The 19,540-nt window shown below is 45.6% G+C and overlaps 1 protein-coding gene across 2 annotated transcripts in view; it reads left to right on the top strand.

Annotated features, from left to right (window-relative positions):
• The window catches only part of SLC44A4 (solute carrier family 44 member 4), a 58,476-nt gene that overhangs the window by 21,555 nt on the left and 17,381 nt on the right, over positions 1–19,540 (top strand). For both annotated transcript variants that reach the window (XR_014507548.1, XM_083425236.1), the window contains exons 3-12: positions 2,539–2,612; positions 3,695–3,773; positions 6,809–6,908; positions 8,862–8,990; positions 10,775–10,835; positions 13,257–13,362; positions 15,638–15,721; positions 16,673–16,785; positions 18,608–18,730; positions 18,855–18,954. Coding sequence is in view for 1 of the 2 variants with exons in the window: in XM_083425236.1 (XP_083281362.1) it covers positions 2,539–2,612; positions 3,695–3,773; positions 6,809–6,908; positions 8,862–8,990; positions 10,775–10,835; positions 13,257–13,362; positions 15,638–15,721; positions 16,673–16,785; positions 18,608–18,730; positions 18,855–18,954 (969 nt within the window). In the remaining variant the exon portion in view is untranslated. The remainder of the gene's footprint in view (positions 1–2,538; positions 2,613–3,694; positions 3,774–6,808; positions 6,909–8,861; positions 8,991–10,774; positions 10,836–13,256; positions 13,363–15,637; positions 15,722–16,672; positions 16,786–18,607; positions 18,731–18,854; positions 18,955–19,540) is intronic.

The following is a 19,540-nucleotide window of genomic DNA, read 5'->3' as shown; positions in this document are numbered from 1 at the left end:
CCCTTAGCCGAATGTTATGATGCTGTTCTCCAATCAATGCTTATAAAAAACCCCACATAAATTAGGGGAAAGTGTGAATAAAACTGAAAAATTTCCCTTCCATTTATTTGATTGCGTTTATATCCCGTCTTTTCCTCCGAGGGGCTCGTTCGTGGTTCTCCCCTTCCTCATTTCTTCCTCACAACAACCCTGTGAGGTAGTTGAAACAAAATAAAAAAATTCTTTACAGTAACACCTTAAAAAGGTAAAGGTACCCCTGCCCGCACGGGCCAGTCTTGACAGACTCTAGGGTTGTGCGCCCATCTCACTCAAAGAGGCCGGGGGCCAGCGCTGTCCGGAGACACTTCCGGGTCACGTGGCCAGTGTGACATCGCTGCTCTGGCGAGCCAGAGCCGCACACGGAAACGCCGTTTACCTTCCCGCTAGTAAGCGGTCCCTATTTATCTACTTGCACCTGGGAGTGCTTTCGAACTGCTAGGTTGGCAGGCGCTGGGACCGAACAACGGGAGCGCACCCCGCCGCGGGGATTCGAACCGCCGACCTTTCGATTGGCAAGCCCTAGGCGCTGAGGCTTTAACCCACAGCGCCACCCACGTCCCGACAGTAACACCTTAGAGGCCAATTAAATTTGTTGTTGGTATGAACATTTGTGTGCATGCACACTGAAGTTGAAGTAGGCATGCACATGAAAGCTCATACCAATAACAAACTTAGCTGGTCTCTAAGGTGCTACTGGAAGGAATTTTTTATTTTGTTTTGACTACGGCAGACCAACGCAGCTACTTACCTGTAACTAAACCTGTGAGGTAGGTTATGCTGAGAGGTTCTGACTGGCCCAAGGTCACCCAGTGTGTGAGGTCACTCACTGTGTGGGGATTCAAACCCTGTGGGATTAAATACAGTGGTACCTCAGGTTACAAAGGCCTCGGGTTACAAACACTTTGAGTTAGAGACTCCGCTAACCCTGAGATAGTACCTCGGGTTAAGAACTTTGCCCCAGGATGAGAACAGAAATTGTGCGGCGGCAGCGGGAGGCCCCATTAGCTAAAGTGGTATGTCAGGTTAAGAACGGTTTCAGGTTAAGAACAGACCTCTGGAACGAATTAAGTTTGTAACCAGAGGTACCACTGTAAGGAAGACAAGAACCATGTACAGTTGTACCTTGGTTGTCAAACACCTTGCGACTTGAAAGGTTTGCCTCCCGATCGCCCCAAACCCAGTAATGAGTGTTCTGGTTTGCGAATGTTTTTGGGAAGTCGAACGTCTCCTGCGGCTCCTTGCAGCCAATCGGAAGCTGTGCCTTGGTTTTTGAACGTCTTGAGCGCCTTGGTTTTTGGAAGTCGAACAGATTTCCGGAACAGATTCCGTTCAAGAACCAAGGTATGACTGTATGCCACATTGAGCTCCTTGGAGGGAAAGGTAAGATATAAATGCAATAAATAAATGAAGATAAAATAAAGGAGAGCAAATGCTGATCACATTCCCTGGACTGATTCACATTCTGGATATGGGAACATTGGCGATTTTGGCTTCCCGTCTCCTATATTCTCCAATATCACTAGTGATGACTCAGTTATGTGAAGAAAATTTGCCCTCTGGCCCAGTGGTGTGTGGTCAGTGGAATAGGGGGACTAGACTAGTCCCTTAAATGTTCCTCTGGCTCCTCCTTCCCAAACCCTACGGAAAACTTCACCACACAACACTTATCTGGCCTGTTTAGAAGAGAAGAAGAAGAGTTTGGATTTGATATCCCGCTTTATCACTACCCGAAGGAGTCTCAAAGCAGCTAACAATCTCCTTTTCCCTTCTTCCCTCACAACAAACACTCTGTGAGGTGAGTGGGGCTGAGAGACTTCAAAGAAGTATGACTAGCCCAAGGTCACCCAGCAGCTGCATGTGGAGGAGCGGGGAAGCGGACCCAGTTCCCCAGATTACGAGACTACCGCTCTTAGCCACTACACCACACTGGCTCTCGGACCCCAAAAACACTCACTCTAGGCTCAGCCTTCAGCAACCTGGCACCCTCCAGATGTTCTGGACTACAACTCCTATCAGCCCCAGCCAGCTTGATGGGAGTTGTAGTCTAGGACATCTGGAGAATGCCTGGGTGATGAAGGAAGCTGCCTGAAATAAACAGCTTAAATTCCTCTGAAGGCCCAGCCCTGGAAGAAAGAATTAAAACGAGGGGAGAATTACTCTAAACAAGAGAGCCAGTGTGGTGTAGTGGTTAAGAGCGGTGGACTCGTAATCTGGGGAACCGGGTTCGCGTCTCCTCTCCTCCACATGCAGCTGCTGGGTGACCTTGGGCCAGTCACACTTCTCTGAAATCTCTCAGCCCCACTCACCTCACAGAGTGTTTGTTGTGGGGGAGGAAGGGAAAGGAGGATGTTAGCCGCTTTGAGACTCCTTAAAGGGCGTGAAAGGCGGGATATCAAATCCAAACTCTTCTTCTTCTTCCGAGCAGACTCCTCCATCCCCATTTCTGCTATTTATTCACACGTGTCCGTGATCTGTCTTCCTGCTGTCCTTCTGTTCCAGGAGCTGTACTGACATTATCTGCTGTTTTATCTTCACGGTTTTCATCGCTGGCTACATCGTGGTGGGGATTCTGGGTAAGTAGTGCTAAAAGCAAAAGGGCTTGGAGATGAGGGCAAGGAAGGTGGAATCAAATTGGGAGCTATTGTTTCGCCAAGCAGACGCAGTTTGTCTGGAAGCTCTGCCAGTTTCAGTACATGACATGCGAACCAAATTCACTCAGGTTGTTTTCTTTCTTTCTTCTATTTTTTTTAAAAATAGATTTTATTGATACATCAGATCAACAACAACAAAACAGAAAAACAAAACAAAAACAATAAATTAAAAATTAGATAATGACAGTAAAAGTTACAACCAACAAAACTTAAACATTTAGACCACATAAATATAAATAATGTAAAGTTTTGACTTCCTTCACCCTGGTATCTGCTTTTTAATTTATTTCTTTTCAACTGTTTCCTTTGTGAATTATTCTTACGATTGCCTCACATACATAACCTAAGAGTCATAAACCGTCTTGCAGAAATTAATCAAACACTCAGGTTGTTTTCGTTTGCAGGCTTGATTTTGGGCACAATCTCTGTTCAGTGCCAGCGGAAGTAAATAAGTTGCAAAGTGCTGCCCTTTGTGCTAAGACGTGTTTTACCATTTACAGACACCGTAGTCGTAAGAGTCTTCAGCATAAAAACAAAAAACTGCAGTGTTATGAGATAGAAACTTGCTGTGTATTTTACTAATGCCCTGAGACCTGAAAGAATATTCTGTTATTGATCCTTGACACAGACCCTCCAAGTGTCCCTATTTTCCAGGGACAGTCCTGGATTTACAGAAGCTGTCCTGGTTTCTGAATGTCCCACTTTTCCTTAGAATGTCCCTATTTTCATCGGGAAAATGTTGGAGGGTATGGAATAGGATGTCCCAAGGCTTTTTTTCCAGCTGGAAATCACCGGAACTAAGTTCTGGCACCTCTCAGGTGCCATTATAAGAGAACAAGGGAGGTGTTCATGTTGAGTTCCAACACCTCTTTTTCTATAAAAATGGCACTGGTTATTGTCCCGCCTTTGAGTCCACCCCTAACCAACACCACCTCACAGCGCCTCTGTAAAAATGCGAGCGCCTTTCCTCACTCCCATTATCCTTTGTTTCCTCTCAATCCTAGCCTGGCTGTACGGTGATCCCCGGCAGGCTATTTATCCCAGGAATTCAACTGGAGCATATTGCGGAATTGGCGAAAACCGGTAGGTACAGAGACCCATGGGAAAGAAGGGGGAACCAATGGCGAAGGGTGCATTGTCACGGGGAGCGTGTTTAGTAAGCGCACAAGACTGGAATCCATGGCCAGAAACGTACCTTAGCCTGGCAGAGCCATTTTCTTGCGCTTCCTTTTCCTCATCGACTTAACTTCTTGTTTTTAGTTTTTGCTTCCTTCTAATATTTGTGTTTCCCCTTTTGTCGACAGTCAAGTCTTCCAACGAAGCCGCTGCTTCACCTTTTTCTTCTTCATTTTACGCATTTGCTGTGTCCTTTCCCCAGTCTTTCTTTACATGACTTGCACCCACCTCCTATTGGTAAAACCTATTTGGTGTTTCGCAACTTTCTGACTAGTTGCAGGACCTTAGCCAGACCTAACAGAGTAAACGCAGAATCCACGGAAGCAATTGGCAACTTGGCTGCAGACAGGATAGACGAAGCAGGAACCAGGAACTTGTAGTTAGGTATTTATTATATACAGTGGACTATTTACAGGAACAGAACACGGATCTTATGCTAGCTCTCTCAGATACGACTCACAACTCCTACACTGACACACAGAACTCTACACATTCCAGTTAGTAGGCCATTAATTATCACTCCCTTGAGAGAGCTTGACCAATCAGGGAGCAGTCTCCATGACTCTGTTATCACCAGTTATCGCACAGTTTCCCAACACCTCCCCCCCGTAATCCTTTTTACTGTGCATTCGTGATGTGGGGGGGGGGGGGATTTGAAGGTGAATCTATGAAACGTTCACTTTCCAAAACAGTATGAGAACCCGGAAGCAAAGCCATCCTTCAGAATTCTCCCTTATCCAGACTTTGCCATGCAACCGATGCATAATGATGTGTCACTTAAATACCATACAGAAATGCATTATATTAGGGGAAATCTCTTGCTAGTCAAAAAACGCATCTCAAAAATGTGTTTGTTAGGAGAAATTCACACGAAAATTCACACTTTTTTTAAAAAAAAAGAAAGAAATTTGCACATCGCTGCAGAAGTATGGAGAATGGAATTTGAGATTTGTTGTTGTTGTTTAGTCATTTAGTCGTGCCGACTGTTCGTGACCCCCTGGACCAGAGCAAGCCAGGCACTCCTGTCTTCCACCGCCTCCCGCAGTTTGGTCAAACTCATGTTGGTAGCTTTGAGAACACTGTCCAACCATCTCGTCCTCTGTCGTCCCCTTCTCCTTGTGCCCTCCATCTTTCCCAACATCAGGGTCTTTTCCAGGGAGTCTTCTTTTCTCATGAGCTGGCCAAAGTATTGGAGCCTCAGCTTCAGGATCTGTCCTTCCAGTGAGCACTCAGGGCTGATTTCCTTCAGAATGGAGAGGTTTGATCTTCTTGCAGTCCATGGGACTCTCAAGAATCTTCTCCAACACCATAATTCAAAAGCATCAATTATTTGGCAATCAGCCTTCTTTGTGGTCCAGCTCTCACTTCCATACATCACTACTGGGAAAACCATGGCTTTAACTATACGGACCTTTGTTGGCAAGGCGATGACTCTACTTTTTAAAGTAAGGAATTTGAGATAGAATGGGAAAATTCAAGATTCAAAACAGATATTTCCTTCCATCCCTGACTCATGATGATTTGTGCACGTTGATGGTATCAGGGCAGTTGTACATGATCCCATTTTCAGCATTGGCCGCATCTGCACTATATGTTAAAAGCACCGTGATATCAGTTTGAACAATCATGGCTCCCCTAGAGAATCCTGTAAACTGTAGTCTGTCAAAGGTGCTGAGAGTTGTTCCCCTCACAGAGATGCGGTTCTTAGAGCTCCCTGGGAAGAATGATTGGCACTTGGATATCTCAGTTGGTAGACCACGAGACTCTTCATCTCAAGGTTGTGGGTTCGAGACACACGTTGGCCAAAAGATTCCTGCATTGCAGGGGGTTGGGCTAAATGACCCTCGTGGTCCCTTTCCAACTCTACAGTTCTGTGATTGTTAAACCACTCTAGGGTGCATTTAACCCCATTTTTGTCCATGCCCCAGCCCCAGTGGACGTTGCCCCTCCCTGCCATTTGCCCTGGGGAAAAAAGCTTCTCCCTAACCCTAACCCTAACCCTTTGCCCCTGAATTGTTGATTCTGCCCCTGCCTAAGATACGGCCTCCCCATATGGAATACAGTGGTGCCTCGCAAGACGAAATTAATTCGTTCCGCGAGTCTCTTCGTCTAGCGGTTTCTTCGTCTTGCGAAGCAACCCTATTAGCGGATTAGTGCTATTAGCGGTTTAGCGGCTATTAGCGGCTATTAAAGAAGGGATTAGCGGATTAGCTGCTAAAAGGCTATTAGCGGTTTAGCAGCTTAGAAAAAGGGGGTGGGGAGCAGAAAAAAATCTAAAGACTCGCAAGACATTTTCGTCTTGCGAAGCAAGCCCATAGGGAAATTCGTCCTGCAAAGCGCATTGAAAAACGGAAAACCCTTTCATCTAGCGGGTTTTCTGTCTTGCGAGGCATTCGTCTTGTGGGGTACCACTGTACTTCCATATTGCCGAACTAACAGGGAGGATAAGAGGAGATATGATACAAAAAGTGAATAAGGAGCGGGCTATCTTTAAGGAATGCATCAAAATTTATGGGGGGAAAGTAGAATTTCTGACAGATATTGAGTGAATCCAGAAAATGATTAGAGTGAAAGGAGAGCAAAGTCAAGAGATTAAAGAAATAATGAAATGTGTTTAAGTTAGTTAGAAAAAATAAAGTAGTGTAACAAGAACGGCTGGAAGTCAAGTCACTTGGTGGGTGTCTGTGTGGGGTAGGTATGTTGATATGTACAGTATAGGCAGGTATTATACAGAGTAAAGTAGCTATGTTTTATGTTATGAAAATAAGGTGGTGTGTTGTGTATGTGTATTGTGTAAATGTATATGTATGTGTTTTATATGTTAATAAAGTTTAAATAAATAAGAAAGAAAGAAATGAAAAAGATACGGCCTCCCCTCTCCTCCCTACCCTCTTAATTATTTAATCTGGGTTTGTTTCACTCTCTCTCTCTGTGTTTTGCAGGGGCAAACCTTTCCTTTTTTACCTAAACATTATGAAATGTGCCACAAGCTTCAACGTCATATCAGCTGCGATGAGCGGATTGCAGTGCCCTACACCGCAGGTAAGAAGAGTGGACGGGCTCAGGATAGGTTCCTGAGATGGAGCTGGCTGTAGCAGCAAGCACTTCCTCATGTCCATTTGTTTCGTTTTCCTTCAACTTTATCTGCCCACTGCTGATTTTCAAATTGCATTACATCAGCCTTCTTTCCAGGCACCACCGAGGGATTGAACCCGGGGCTACTGCACATGCACTCTCTCCCACTGAGCCACAACCCTTCCGTTGTGTGCTATGCTGTTGATGATTATGGCACGAAAAATGTGTTGATGTGCTCATCCTTTATATTTGAAGCCAAGTCTTCTATCTCTTCTGTTGTTATTACTATTAATAATAAGATTTATAAATTTTATTATTTATACCCCGCCCATCTGGCTGGGCTTCCCCAGCCACTCTGGGCGGCTTCCAACAAAACACTAAAATACAATAACCTATTAAACATTAAAAGCTTCCCTAAACAGGGCTGCCTTCAGATGTCTTCTCAAAGTTTGGTAGTTGTTCTTCTCTTTGACATCTGGTGGGAGGGCGTTCCACAGGGCGGGTGCCACTACCGAGAAGGCCCTCTGCCTGGTTCCCTGTAACTTGGTTTCTCGCAGCGAGGGAACCACCAGAAGGCCCTTGGCGCTGGACCTCAGTGTCCGGGCAGAACGATGGGGGTGGAGACGCTTCTTCAGGTATACTGGACCGAGGCAGTTTAGGGCTTTAAAGGTCAGCACCAACACTTTGAATTGTGCTCGGAAACGTACTGGGAGCCAGTGTAGGTCTTTCAAGACTGGTCTTCTATGGTTAAATACAGTGGTACCTCTGGTTGCGAATGGGATCCATTCCAGAGGCCCGTTCGCAACCTGAAAAGAATGCAACCCGTAGTGGCGCGTCTGCGCACCCGCGGGTTGCGATTCGCTGCTTCTGCAGATGCGTGTGACGTCATTTTGCACGTCTGCACATGCCCGAGTGGCAAAACCCGGAAGTAACCCTTTCCAGTACTTCCAGGTCGCCACAGGACGCAACCTGAAAAAACGTAACATGAAGCAAACGTAACATGGTATGACTGTAGTGGGAATAATAAATCTTGTTGAATATCCATAACGAAAGAGCAATAAGAACTTAGGATTCATAATCTGACAGATCCCTACTTGGAGGCTCTGGTCTTATTTAAAGACATCACCAACCAAATCTGGGCCAAAGCATATTAACCTGCATACATAAGAAAAAGAAATGGAAGGTCAAGATGGCTGAGAAGAAAATACAATCTAAAATAACTGTTACTGCCAGGTCCCAAGGTAGGAGTCACTCAACAGCAGAAATTGATCCCAATGCAGATCTGAAAGATTTCATAGTTAACATGGACAAAAATATAAATGATAAAATGGATTCAATGAACAATAAGATTGAACAAAATTTAAAAATAATAATAATAGATCTTCAAGGTCAGGTAAAAGACCTGACAATAAAAAGTAAGGAGCTAGACAAAACAGTTCAGGAATTAAAAAATCAAGACAAATAAACAAGAAGAAGTGTCCAAAAGGATTCAGAACGACAATAAAGACCTGAGGAAAAAATCAATAATAAAATTATAAAATAATAACAAGGAAGTCACGCACAGGTGGAGGGAAGACACAGGGCAAGAAATAAGAAATGGATAAATGTGGGTACATAATGAAATGTGAAAATGTGAATTTATGAATATAATGTATATGTATCATTATGTAAAGATTTCATATATGTATTGCAACATTAATAAATAAGTAAATAAATAAATAAATAAGAAAGATGATTATGGCACAGGAGTAGGGCCATTGTAAAAAGTTGGCAACCCTAACAAAGAAAGTGAGAAGTTTGGGGCCTTGACCTCTGCCAGACGCGACAGTTGGAAATTCTGTCAGATCAAAGTAATCGATAATCTTTGCAAACCCCTCCAGCGTTTGTTCCGTGCGCTTGCCTTCCTTTCCCTCTCTCCAGATCTGCGTCCCGTCCTGTCCTTCCAATTTCTGGGCGGTGCCTCCGCAGATTATCCGAAAGGATAAACCCGAGGACATATGGGACCAGACCCTGTGCCAGCCAGCGATTAACCTCACGACGACCAGCCTGGTAAGTTGGCACCTTTCGTTACGGCAGGTTGGTTCTTCACCCCCACCCATTTCTCCACTCTGCAAGCGTATAGGCCATGAGAAGACATCTTGGCTACATCAGGCCTGTTCTCGCAGGAGCCGGTCAGATGCCTTGATGCCTACAAGCAGAACCTGAACACACCAGCCCTCTCCTCTCCTCCTTGCAATTCCCAGCAAAAGTATATTCAGAGGTCTTCTTCTTCTTTGGCGATCGCTCGTAGACGAGTAAGATTGTCTTCCATAAACACGGTTTTAACAATGAGTCCGTAAGTAACTGTGGAGGCCGATTCTGGACCCACACGTCCTTCCACAGTGGGGACATTGGTTTCCGGGCGGGAGTTGATCATGGTGTGGATTTGCCAAGCGTGCCTTCCTCTTAGCATGTTTCTCCCTTACGTCCAGAGTTCAAGTGTCTTCAAAGCCCATGACACCTTTGGTAAAGGCTGTTCTCCAACTGGAGCGCTTGCAGGCCAGTGTTTCCCAGTTGTCAGTGTTGATACTACATTTTTAAAGATTTGCCTTGAGACAGTCTTTAAACCTCTTTTGTTGACCACCAGCATTACGCTGTTTCCATTTTTAAGTTTGGAATAGAGTAGTTACTTTGGAAGACGACAATTAGGCATCCGCACAATATGATCAGTCCAACGAAGTTGATGTTGAAGAATCATCGCTTTGACACTGGTGATATTTGCTTCTTCCAATACACTGGCATTAGTTCACCTGACTTCCCAGGTGATGTGTAAATTTTTTCGGAGACACCGTTGATGGAATCTTTCGGGGAGTTGGAGATGGCGTTTATAAGAGGTCCATGTTTCACAAGCATATTCAGAAGTATACTGCCTCCCACACCAGAGGTGGAAAATAGACATTGTGGCTAGTAGCCATGGAGAGCCTTAGATAAAGGTAAAGGGACCCCTGACCATTCAGTCCAGTTGTGGCCGACTCTGGGGTTGCGGCACTCATCTCGCTTTATTGGCCGAAGGAGCCGGTGTACAGCTTCCGGGTCATGTGGCCAGCATGACTAAGCCGCTTCTGGCAAACCAGAGCAGTGCATGGAAACGCCGTTTACCTTCCCGCCAGAGTGGTACCTATTTATCTACTTGCACTTTGATGTGCTTTTGAACTGCTAAGTGGGCAGGAGCAGGGACCGAGCAACGGGAGCTCACCCCGTTGTGGGGATTCGAACCACCGACCTTCTGATCGGCAAGTCCTAGGCTCTGTGGTTTAACCCACAGCGCCACCCGCATCCCTGGAGAGCCTTATAGTCCCCTTTTAAAGCCATCCAAATTAGCAGCCATCACTGTCTCTTGTTGGGAGTGTTTGTCTTGGTTTCCTGCTCTCCTTCTGGATAGGGATGGAGGAGATATTTGATTCAGCACAAATTTAAAGCCGGATCTGTCGCATTCTTACTTTCCAAAACAATACACGAACTGAAGACGGCTATAGCCTTCGAAAATTGCACCCGCTTGAATTTTGCGAAGCAGTCCTCCAGCCAAACAACATTTACAAAAATGAGGGATAAAGGGTGTATAAAAATGAAGGTATTGGTGAGGATACCACGCAAGATCACATCATAGTAAGGGAAGTTGCTTGCCCAAAGCGTCAACGTTGCATAGAATAAATGGGTTAATTTGGAGAAATTTGCACTAAATTGCTGAGAAGAGCCACGTTGGCTGAAATATTTTTAGATGGTGGTGGGGGGGATATCTTGAATGAATGAAACTGCACCAGAAAGCTAGTTATAACTTCCTGTTTAATTCACAGAGTGTGTCAGAAATTCTCAGCCTGCAACTTTGTCCAGAATTCACTGTCCCGTCCGAGCCAGGTGAGCACACAATCTGGGTTCAGTCTGCTCACAAGCCCCCAGCCCTTTGACTGACGTTTCATCTACCTTGATGAGCGGCACAGGAGAGAATTCTGCTGGGTCTTTCGTTGCTTCAGCACTGCCAAAAGGAAAAGCAATGCCTAGCAAAAAAAATCCCTACTGTACAACTTTCAGTGGGGCTTCGACCATCTCTGTACCCTGGGGCCAAATGGACCAGTGGTCTAACTCTGTATAAAGCAGCTGTTTATGTTCCGAGGAGGAGTTTTGGGAGCGAGGACTTCTCGGTTCAATGAAAATATTGCAGTGCATGTTTGAAATACAGTGGTGCCCCGCAAGACGAAATTAATTCGTTCTGCGAGTTTTTTCGTTCTACGAGTTTTTCGTCTTGCGAAGCACCACTGTGTATTGACGGTTTCCCATAGGAATGCATTGGCGGGTTTAAAAAAAAGGCGCAAGATGTTTTCGTCTTGCGAAGCAAGCCCATAGGGAAATTTGTCTTGCGAAGCAACTCAAAAAACGAAAAACCCTTTCGTCTAGCGAGTTTTTCGTCTTGCGAGGCATTCGTCTTGCGGGGTACCACTGTATGTATGCATGGTCTGTGTATGTGAATTTCATGTGTGCTTGAATTTGCTACTGTGGTTTTATAATTTATTCAGCCAAGAATTCGTACCAGAGAGCCAGTGTGGTGTGGTATCATGGTTAGAAGTGGACTGACTAAGGTCCAGGTTCACTTAAGGGATGTTGGACCAGTCACTCCCTCTTAAGCTAACTTTCCTACCTTGCAGGGTTGCTATGAGGATTTTTTTTTTTTTGTAAAAAAAGACGAAATAGAGTGTGAGGTAATAACTCACTGCGATTGGGCCGGATCCGGCCCCCGGGCCTTAGTTTGCCTACCCATGCGTTAAACAATGCCTTGACCACTGTTCATGATTATATTTTATAACATTTGGATTCGGCACATAATTTGTGTTCTGTACTGATTTTTCAACCTCCCCTGGTCTCTGATCTGCCCCCCTGCTCTAAAGAGAGGTGCCTCCTCACACTGCCCCACAGGGGCCTGGGAAGAGGATGCCCCCAGTTTTAGTGGCCCAACGGAGACTGGCCAAAGGTGAACATGAAGCCAGCGCTTTACCTTCGGAGGCAGTAATTGGCACTGCCACTCCTGCATGGTGGAAATGCCTCCACTTCAGCACCGGCACTCAGCTCCCAGGCAGGCCTTGCACAAAGCAAGCACAATGTAATAAACGAAAATCTGCCCTTATTCCCTTATGGGGGACACAAGAACCATTATAGAGTCCTTTGTAGGTTCTCCATCGGTAGGAGAAAATAACAGAGGCCAACCAGAGAATATTGAGGAGCAAAGCAGCTAGTAAGCCTGATCTTTATTGAACTGTTGCAACAGGGTGCCCCCTTCACACACAGGAGAAGGAGGAGGACCCCGAACAAAGGTGTGCCCGCCCTTATGTAAACATTGTAAATTGCCTGCCTTGGAGTCCAAGACCACCCCCAGAAACATCATACCTACATCACAGAAGGGGTGTAGCTCAAGCCCCCCCCCGATACATCATACCTACATCACAGAAAGGGTGATCTACAGCAGAAATCTGAGTGCTTTGTTTACCTCCTGTCTGGCAAGTTACCTGTTAATGCTTACTTGATTGGATACCCTGGGGAGCCTGGCCAGTCTTTTGTAATGATAAATACTTAGTTCCTGAGCCAGGTCACAGGCTCACCCTATGCATACACAGATAATACACTTAAGACAGGTTTTGTGAATGAGAAGACAATGGGGAGCCTTTTCCATTTTCCTTTGACCTCGCAGAGAAAACATTTGGTCAGTCTGGGAGCCAAAATGGTTCCAGGACTGCTTTCCTGTGCTGCTTCGGACATGTGGTTTATATATTTATGTATTTGTTTGCTAGGTACATTTATGAACATTTATTATATATATATATATAAGACCTTAATTTATTTATTTCAATAAGAAAGGCAAGCGCAGCACCTGCCTGTCTGCCCGGCCTCCCACTGCTCTGTCCATTCTCCTGCTTGCTTACTGCAAGGCCACTTTAGCTCCTGGCAACCAGCGCCCCCTGGCCAGCCCCATAGGCACCTGGGGAGCTTGTAGCCAGGGCTGCTGCAATAAATAGCTGTGCAAGCCTTTGGGAGGCAGAAACGTGAGCGGGCATCAGAGGAGGGGAGGAAGGAAAGAGGGGCAGAGGCCAGTGTTGCCCTCGTCCAGTGCTCAGAATGGGGCAGAGTTTTAGGCACGGCATCAAAATGAACAGCACCCTCCAATATGGCGTGTGATTGGCCCCAAGGCCTGGAGTCTTGCCGGTGTGAGGAGAGCAGCGCTAGGCCTGCTCTGCCAATGTCCCACGTCTTCAAGAACTGACCCTAATCTGCGTCTATTTCTTTTTACAGTACTGAGCCGTTGCTTCCCTACTTTTAACATCTCTCAGGCTGAATCCTTCAATGTGGGCGGGATGGATAAAAATAAAACTCTGGACACTATCAAGAATGGCACAGAGTAAGTCCTTTGACTCCCTGGGTGAACTTCAGTGAATTCGTGGTTAAACTGGGTATCGGGATTTTTGTTAGGGATTGTAGGAAAAGACCTGCCAAGGAAAATTAAAAAATTATTTATGTATGCCACAACGGTGGCAAGAGTCTTAATAGCACAAGGATGGAAGAATGAGGAAACCCCAACAAAAGAACAATGGCAAGAGAAATTGATGGATTATGCACAGCTGGCGAAATTGACATACAAACCGCGAGACAAGGACAACTGTGACTTTAAAGAAGAATGGGAACTTTTTACAAACTACTTAAAAAAATGACAAAACGAACTGGACTCCTTGGCAGGTTTTGAATAAACATACACAAATTTATTGACTGTTAATATCATAGATAGACAATTTAAGGATCTTTACAATTTTACAATATGCAGAGAACAACATAGGCTGAAAAATCAGAGAGAGAGGAACTGAGGAAAGTCTTGGGGGAGAGGGAGGGGTGTTCTTTTTGGGGGAGGGGGAGGGGAAAAATTGGGGGTGAATAATGAAGATGATATGATAATTTTTTATATTGAAATTATTAATAAAAATTATTTTAAATAAATTGGGTATTGGGGTGCAGTGATTTTGAAGGGGCTCTGTGGCACATGCCACAGAACATCCTTCAGTCGCTGGCATTTCCAGTTAAAAATAGGATGAGGCAGCGGGAGAATGTGGAATACCTCTCTCGGCCTGTGGCCCAGGGAACCCTCTGCCAGTCAGAGCTGACAGCAGTGGGTCAGATGAACACAGTGTAATAAGGGTCTGTTGGATCAGGGGCCAGTGGCTGTCTAGTCCATCACCCTGTTCTCACAGTGGCCAAACAGAAGCCTATGGGAAACTAGAGAGCCCCAGAGCCCTCCCATTGTTTCTAGCAACTGGGTTTCAGAACCATTGCTGCCTTTGACCACAGAGGCAGAGCCTAGCAATCATGCCTAGTAGCCATGGCTAGCTAAATCTTCCACGAATTTGTCCAATCCTCTTTGGAAGCCATCCAAGATGGTGGCCTCTGTTAGAATTCCTGCTCCGTGATTGCAGTCATGGGATTTTTGTCTATCACATGATGGTTTATGTTTTGACTCCGCAGAGTGGGAAGTGACGGAGACAGGATGTTTGTGTTACTGTGTTCCGTGAAGTGGGACTATTGTCCTTTATTCTTTTCTCTTTGCTGTCTGATGCTAGAGAGAGAGGGAGCCATGTTGCAGCGCTCCGTGTGTGTTTACATGTAAATAAAGTAGATTAGCCAAAATGCTGAGTTGCTGAGGTCTGTCACGCAAGGTGCGCAAACTCTGCGGATCCCTAAGTGTGCCGGTGTCTGTTGGCATCGGTCGCTGTGATGTTCGGGCAGAAGAAAGCTTTTGAAGCTCCCGAACGAAAGACCAGGAGGGAGAGAACATGCCAGTCGGGCATGTGTCTCTACCAGGGTCCTACTCGAGTGTAGGCTGAGCTCCTGATAGCCTCTTCTGGGAGCCTGATATTAATAATAATAATAATAATAATAATAATAATAATAATATATATAGATATATATATATATATTTATTTATACCGCACCCATCTGACTGGGTTTCCCCAGTCACTCTGAGCGGTTCCCAACAGAATATTGAAAACATGGCAAAACATCAAACATTAAAAACTTCCCTAAACAGGGCTGCAATTTAAAGTCAGATTGTTGTTTATTTCCTTAACATCTGCTGGGAGGGAGTTCCACAGGGCGGGCGCCACCACCAAGAAGGCCCTCTGCCTGGTTCCCTGTAACCTCACTTCTCGCAATGAGGGAACCGCCAAAAGGCCTTCGGCGCTGGACCTCAGTGTCCAGGCTGAATGTTGGAGGTGGAGACCCTCCTTCAGGTATACTGGGTCGAGGTCGTTTAGGGCTTTGAAAGTCAGCACCAACACTTTGTATTATGCTAGGAAACGTATAGCACTGGCGTAAGGCTGCTTCCTAATTACAAATGCCCTAGACTAGGCATGGCCAAACTTGGCCCTCCAGCTGTTTTGGGACTACAACTCCCATCATCCCTAGCTAACAGGACCAGTGGTCAGGGATGATGGGAATTGTAGTCCCAAAACAGCTGGAGGGCCAAGTTTGGCCATGCCTTTCCTAGACAGTCCCATTTTCACCCCCTTAGTGCCAAGACCACCTTTGCCCTCAAAGTTTGTTTTCTGGCTCCTCTTCTAGTTTTGGCATTCGACCTCCTGGGTCCCCCACTTTCTCATAGCTACCTTTTTGGTCCCTTGTCTCTTCAGACAGTTGTTGCAGGCTCTGGGTGCCAAGAACCTTGGACTGAAGATCTTTGAGGATTTCACACGGTCGTGGTACTGGATCTTGATGTAAGTGGCAGAACAAGTTGAGAGGGAGTAGCTTTGTGGAGGAGAGGCCAGCCATGATTTGTGCATTACAGTGGTACCTTGGGTTACATACGCTTCAGGTTACATACACTTTAGGTTACAGACTCTGCTAACCCAGAAATATTGCTTCAGGTTAAGAACTTTGCTTCAGGATGAGAACAGAAATCACGTGGCGGCAGCGGGAGGCCCCATTAGCTAAAGTGGTGCTTCAGGTTAAGAACAATTTCAGGTGAAGAACAGACCTCCAGAACGAATTAAGTACTTAACCTGAGGTACCACTGTACTGCATACAGCATAGAATCATAGAATCATAGAGTTGGAAGAGACCACAAGGGCCATCGAGTCCAACCCCCTGCCAAGCAGGAAACACCATCAGAGCACTCCTGACATATGGTTGTCAAGCCTCTGCTTAAATTGTGTTTAAAGGATACTTGCAAAACCATATTGAAAAATCAGAACTCCTATTAGAATAAACAAGTTCCGTTTTAAATACTGAAATACTAAATAAGATGGATAACAATGTGTAATAGAAAAAGAAGCATGAAATTAGGTTAAAGGTGTGTGAAAGAAAGTAATAGAAGTGGAAATAAATTGCCATTGAGCAGATTGGAAGTCTAACACAAAGGTGGGGTGAGGGGTGGTGGGTGGTGATGGGAAAAGGAATTATCTGTGGGACTGAATGTGGGTATGTTTGAATATATATATATATATATATATATATATTTATATTTAAGGATTGTATGAAATGTATGTTTGTATGCTTGTATATTCGCAATATGTGTGTATTAATGCTGAATTACTTTAACAATAAAAACTTTTTAAAAAAAATTTAAAAAAGATTTGGGGTTGGCTGGGTGAGTGCATTTTTCAGCAGACGCGGGGAAATCACCTCTATGCTCTGACTCTCTCTTACCTTGTCTTCCTTCCCTCCAGAGGGCTGCTGATTGCCTTGGTGCTGAGCCTGATATTCTTGCTGCTGCTACGTTGCATCGCTGGGGTTCTGGTGTGGATCATCATTGTAGGGGTGCTGGCCGCCGCAGCCTACGGTGAGTAACGTGGTGGGGATTGGCCAAAGTGGAGGGGCCAAAGCGAAGAAGGCCACGGGCCTACATCTCCCTGACTTTCCCCACGGAATCCTGGGAGGTGCAGTTTCCCCCTCACAGAGCAATAGTTCCCAAGCGTCCTTAACAAACTACAGCTCCCAGGATTCTTTGGGGGACGCCACATAATTTAAATGTGCACTGAATGTGCTTTAAGTGCATGGTGTTGCTCACATCCATCTGTCTTGGGAGACCATGGAGGAGTGCGCCTTTGGAAGTGAAGTCAAACCGTTGGAAGATTGCAGAGGCTGATGTGGCTGTAGAGACTGATATGGGAGAGACATGTTTCATTGTAGCTGGGGCAGATGAAGGCGTCCGGTTGTGCTGTTGCAGATGCACCAGGCCGTTTCTTCTCTCTGCTCTCCTCCTGGGGGTCATTCCTCCTCTGGCCACCTGACTCTGTCACCAGGCCCTGCGGTCATCTGCATGGGATTTATATTTATATTTATATTTATATTATTTATATTTATATTTATATTATTTATATTTATACTTATATTTATATTTATATTTATATTTATTTATTTTTACAATATAACATAATGATATGTTTTACAGTGGTACCTCGGGTTACATACGCTTCAGGTTACAGACTCTGCTAACCCAGAAATATTACCTCAGGTTAAGAACTTTGCTTCTGGATGAGAACAGAAATCGTGCAGCGGCGCAGCAGCAGTAGGAGGCCCCATTAGCTAATTAGTGGTGCTTCAGGTTAAGAACAGTTTCAGGTTAAGAACAGACCTCCAGAACGAGTTAAGTTCTTAACCCGAGGTACCACTGTATTATGTTTTTATTTGTGTTGGCAGCCATTCAGAGTGGCTGGGGCAACCTGGCCAGATGGGCGGGGTGTAAATAATAAAATTATTGTTATTATAATTATTATTCACACATGGCAGGGTTGATGTTGCCGGCCTTCCTGTCATGTGTGTTGCGTGGCTCTTTCTTTATCCCACATGAATTTGTTTGTTTCCGATCTCCTCCACACAAATGGAGAGCAAGGGACGAGTTGGGGAGCATCCAGAAGCCGAGATCTTTTACCTGAGAGAAATCTTTTTTATGGAAGGTGGGAAGTCCAAATTCCCAGGGCGAATTAAAGCCCTTGGTCTGAGCAACAACAAAAACCTCATCTCTCCCATATACAGTCGTATCTCAGAAGTTGAACGGAATCCATTCCTGAAGTCCGTTCGGTTTCCAATACGTTTGGAAACCAAAGCGTGGCTTCTGATTGGAAGCTCCTGCAGCCAATCAGAAGCTGTGGAAGCCCCATTGGATGTTTGGGTTCCAAAGAATGTTTTCAAACCGGAACACTCATTTCTGGGTTTGCCGAAACGTTCGACTCGCAAGGCATCGGGATCCAAGGGATAAAAATGTCGGAACTCCATTCGGCCAAGCCGATAAGGCCTCATCTTCCTCCGAGCCGAGCCTTTGAAATCGCCTCCGACGTGTTTAATGACCTGAGCCTTTGATAAGGCCTTAAGCACATTCTGTCCAGCAGGGTTCCCAGCACAGGGAAGAGACGAGAGGTTTGGGCTACATTGTAAAGAGTTTATTTCTAAGCTACGCAGTCAGAAAAGACATCCTCTCTCTATGAAAGCAGAGAGCAACTGAACAAAGGAAACAGGAAACCACTAATGTCACATCCCGTCTCCTTTCCCGTGAGACTGGAAGGTCTCTGGAATGTAAACAGAGTCCTGTGACTCCAAGCAGCTGCTCAGTGATAAGAACAGAAACTAACGCTCTATCGATCTCGGCCTCTTTTGCTTTCCAGGGATCTACCACTGCTATATGGAGTACCGTGAGCTCGACCAGAAAGGAGCCACCATCAAGAACATTGGCTTCACCACCGACATAGGCGCCTACCGCAGCGTCAAGGAGACGTGGCTAGCCGCCAGTAAGTCTGGGCGGAGGGGAGCGGGCAGGAAAACGGGTGTTGGAAGATGGTCTCAAAAACCCCAAGTTCCCAAAGCTTGGTTACGAGAGTGGCCCAGGTGCGAATCTCCTTCTCTCGCCTCCAGTGATCATCCTCTGCGTGGTGGAAGGCATCATGCTCCTCACCCTCTTGTTCCTACGCAAGCAGATCCTGATCGCCATCGCTCTCATCAAGGAAGCCAGCAGGTAAGGGAGTGTCTGTAAAGCCAGCGCGTGCGGAGCCTCGGTCCCGGGGGCCAAATGCAGACCTCTATCCGGCCCTTGGGACCCTCTTCCCAAGCCACACACCCCTTTCCCTCGACCACACCCCTCGCCAGCCCTGCTTTACACCATTCTTGAGAGTTTTTGCCTGGCTGGAATGTGTCCTTCAGCTCTGGTAGCACCTCTTTTTTTTTTGCCTGGACGGAGGATATGGAGAGAGAGGCACACGAGAGGAAGTAGTTTTCTGGGCACGGGTAAAATAGGTGTTTTTTGCTCCACCCACTTCTGTTTCCACTGAGAGAGGGAAAGCAAGCCCCTTCCTCTTAATTTCACTGTAGCCACAAAGTGGGTATCCCCTTCTTTCCTCCCTGTGCTTCACTGCCTCCACTGAACTGCCCTTTAACCTCAAAGTTTCCCCTGCCCAGACTGCCCCAGCCCAATTCTCTATACGTTCGTAGCTTGGTTTTCAAACAGCTTAGTTCTCTCTCTCTCTTTTAATAATATTTTATTAATTTTCCAAAAATAACAAAAATAAAACAACAACAACAAACTGACTTCCCTCCAATCCCCT

This window comes from Podarcis tiliguerta, assembly GCF_965153285.1.
Source record: "Podarcis tiliguerta genome assembly, chromosome: 2".
NCBI lineage: Eukaryota > Metazoa > Chordata > Lepidosauria > Squamata > Lacertidae > Podarcis > Podarcis tiliguerta.
The sequence above is the reverse complement of the archived record's forward strand: the minus strand, read 5'-3'. Positions and strand labels throughout refer to the sequence as shown.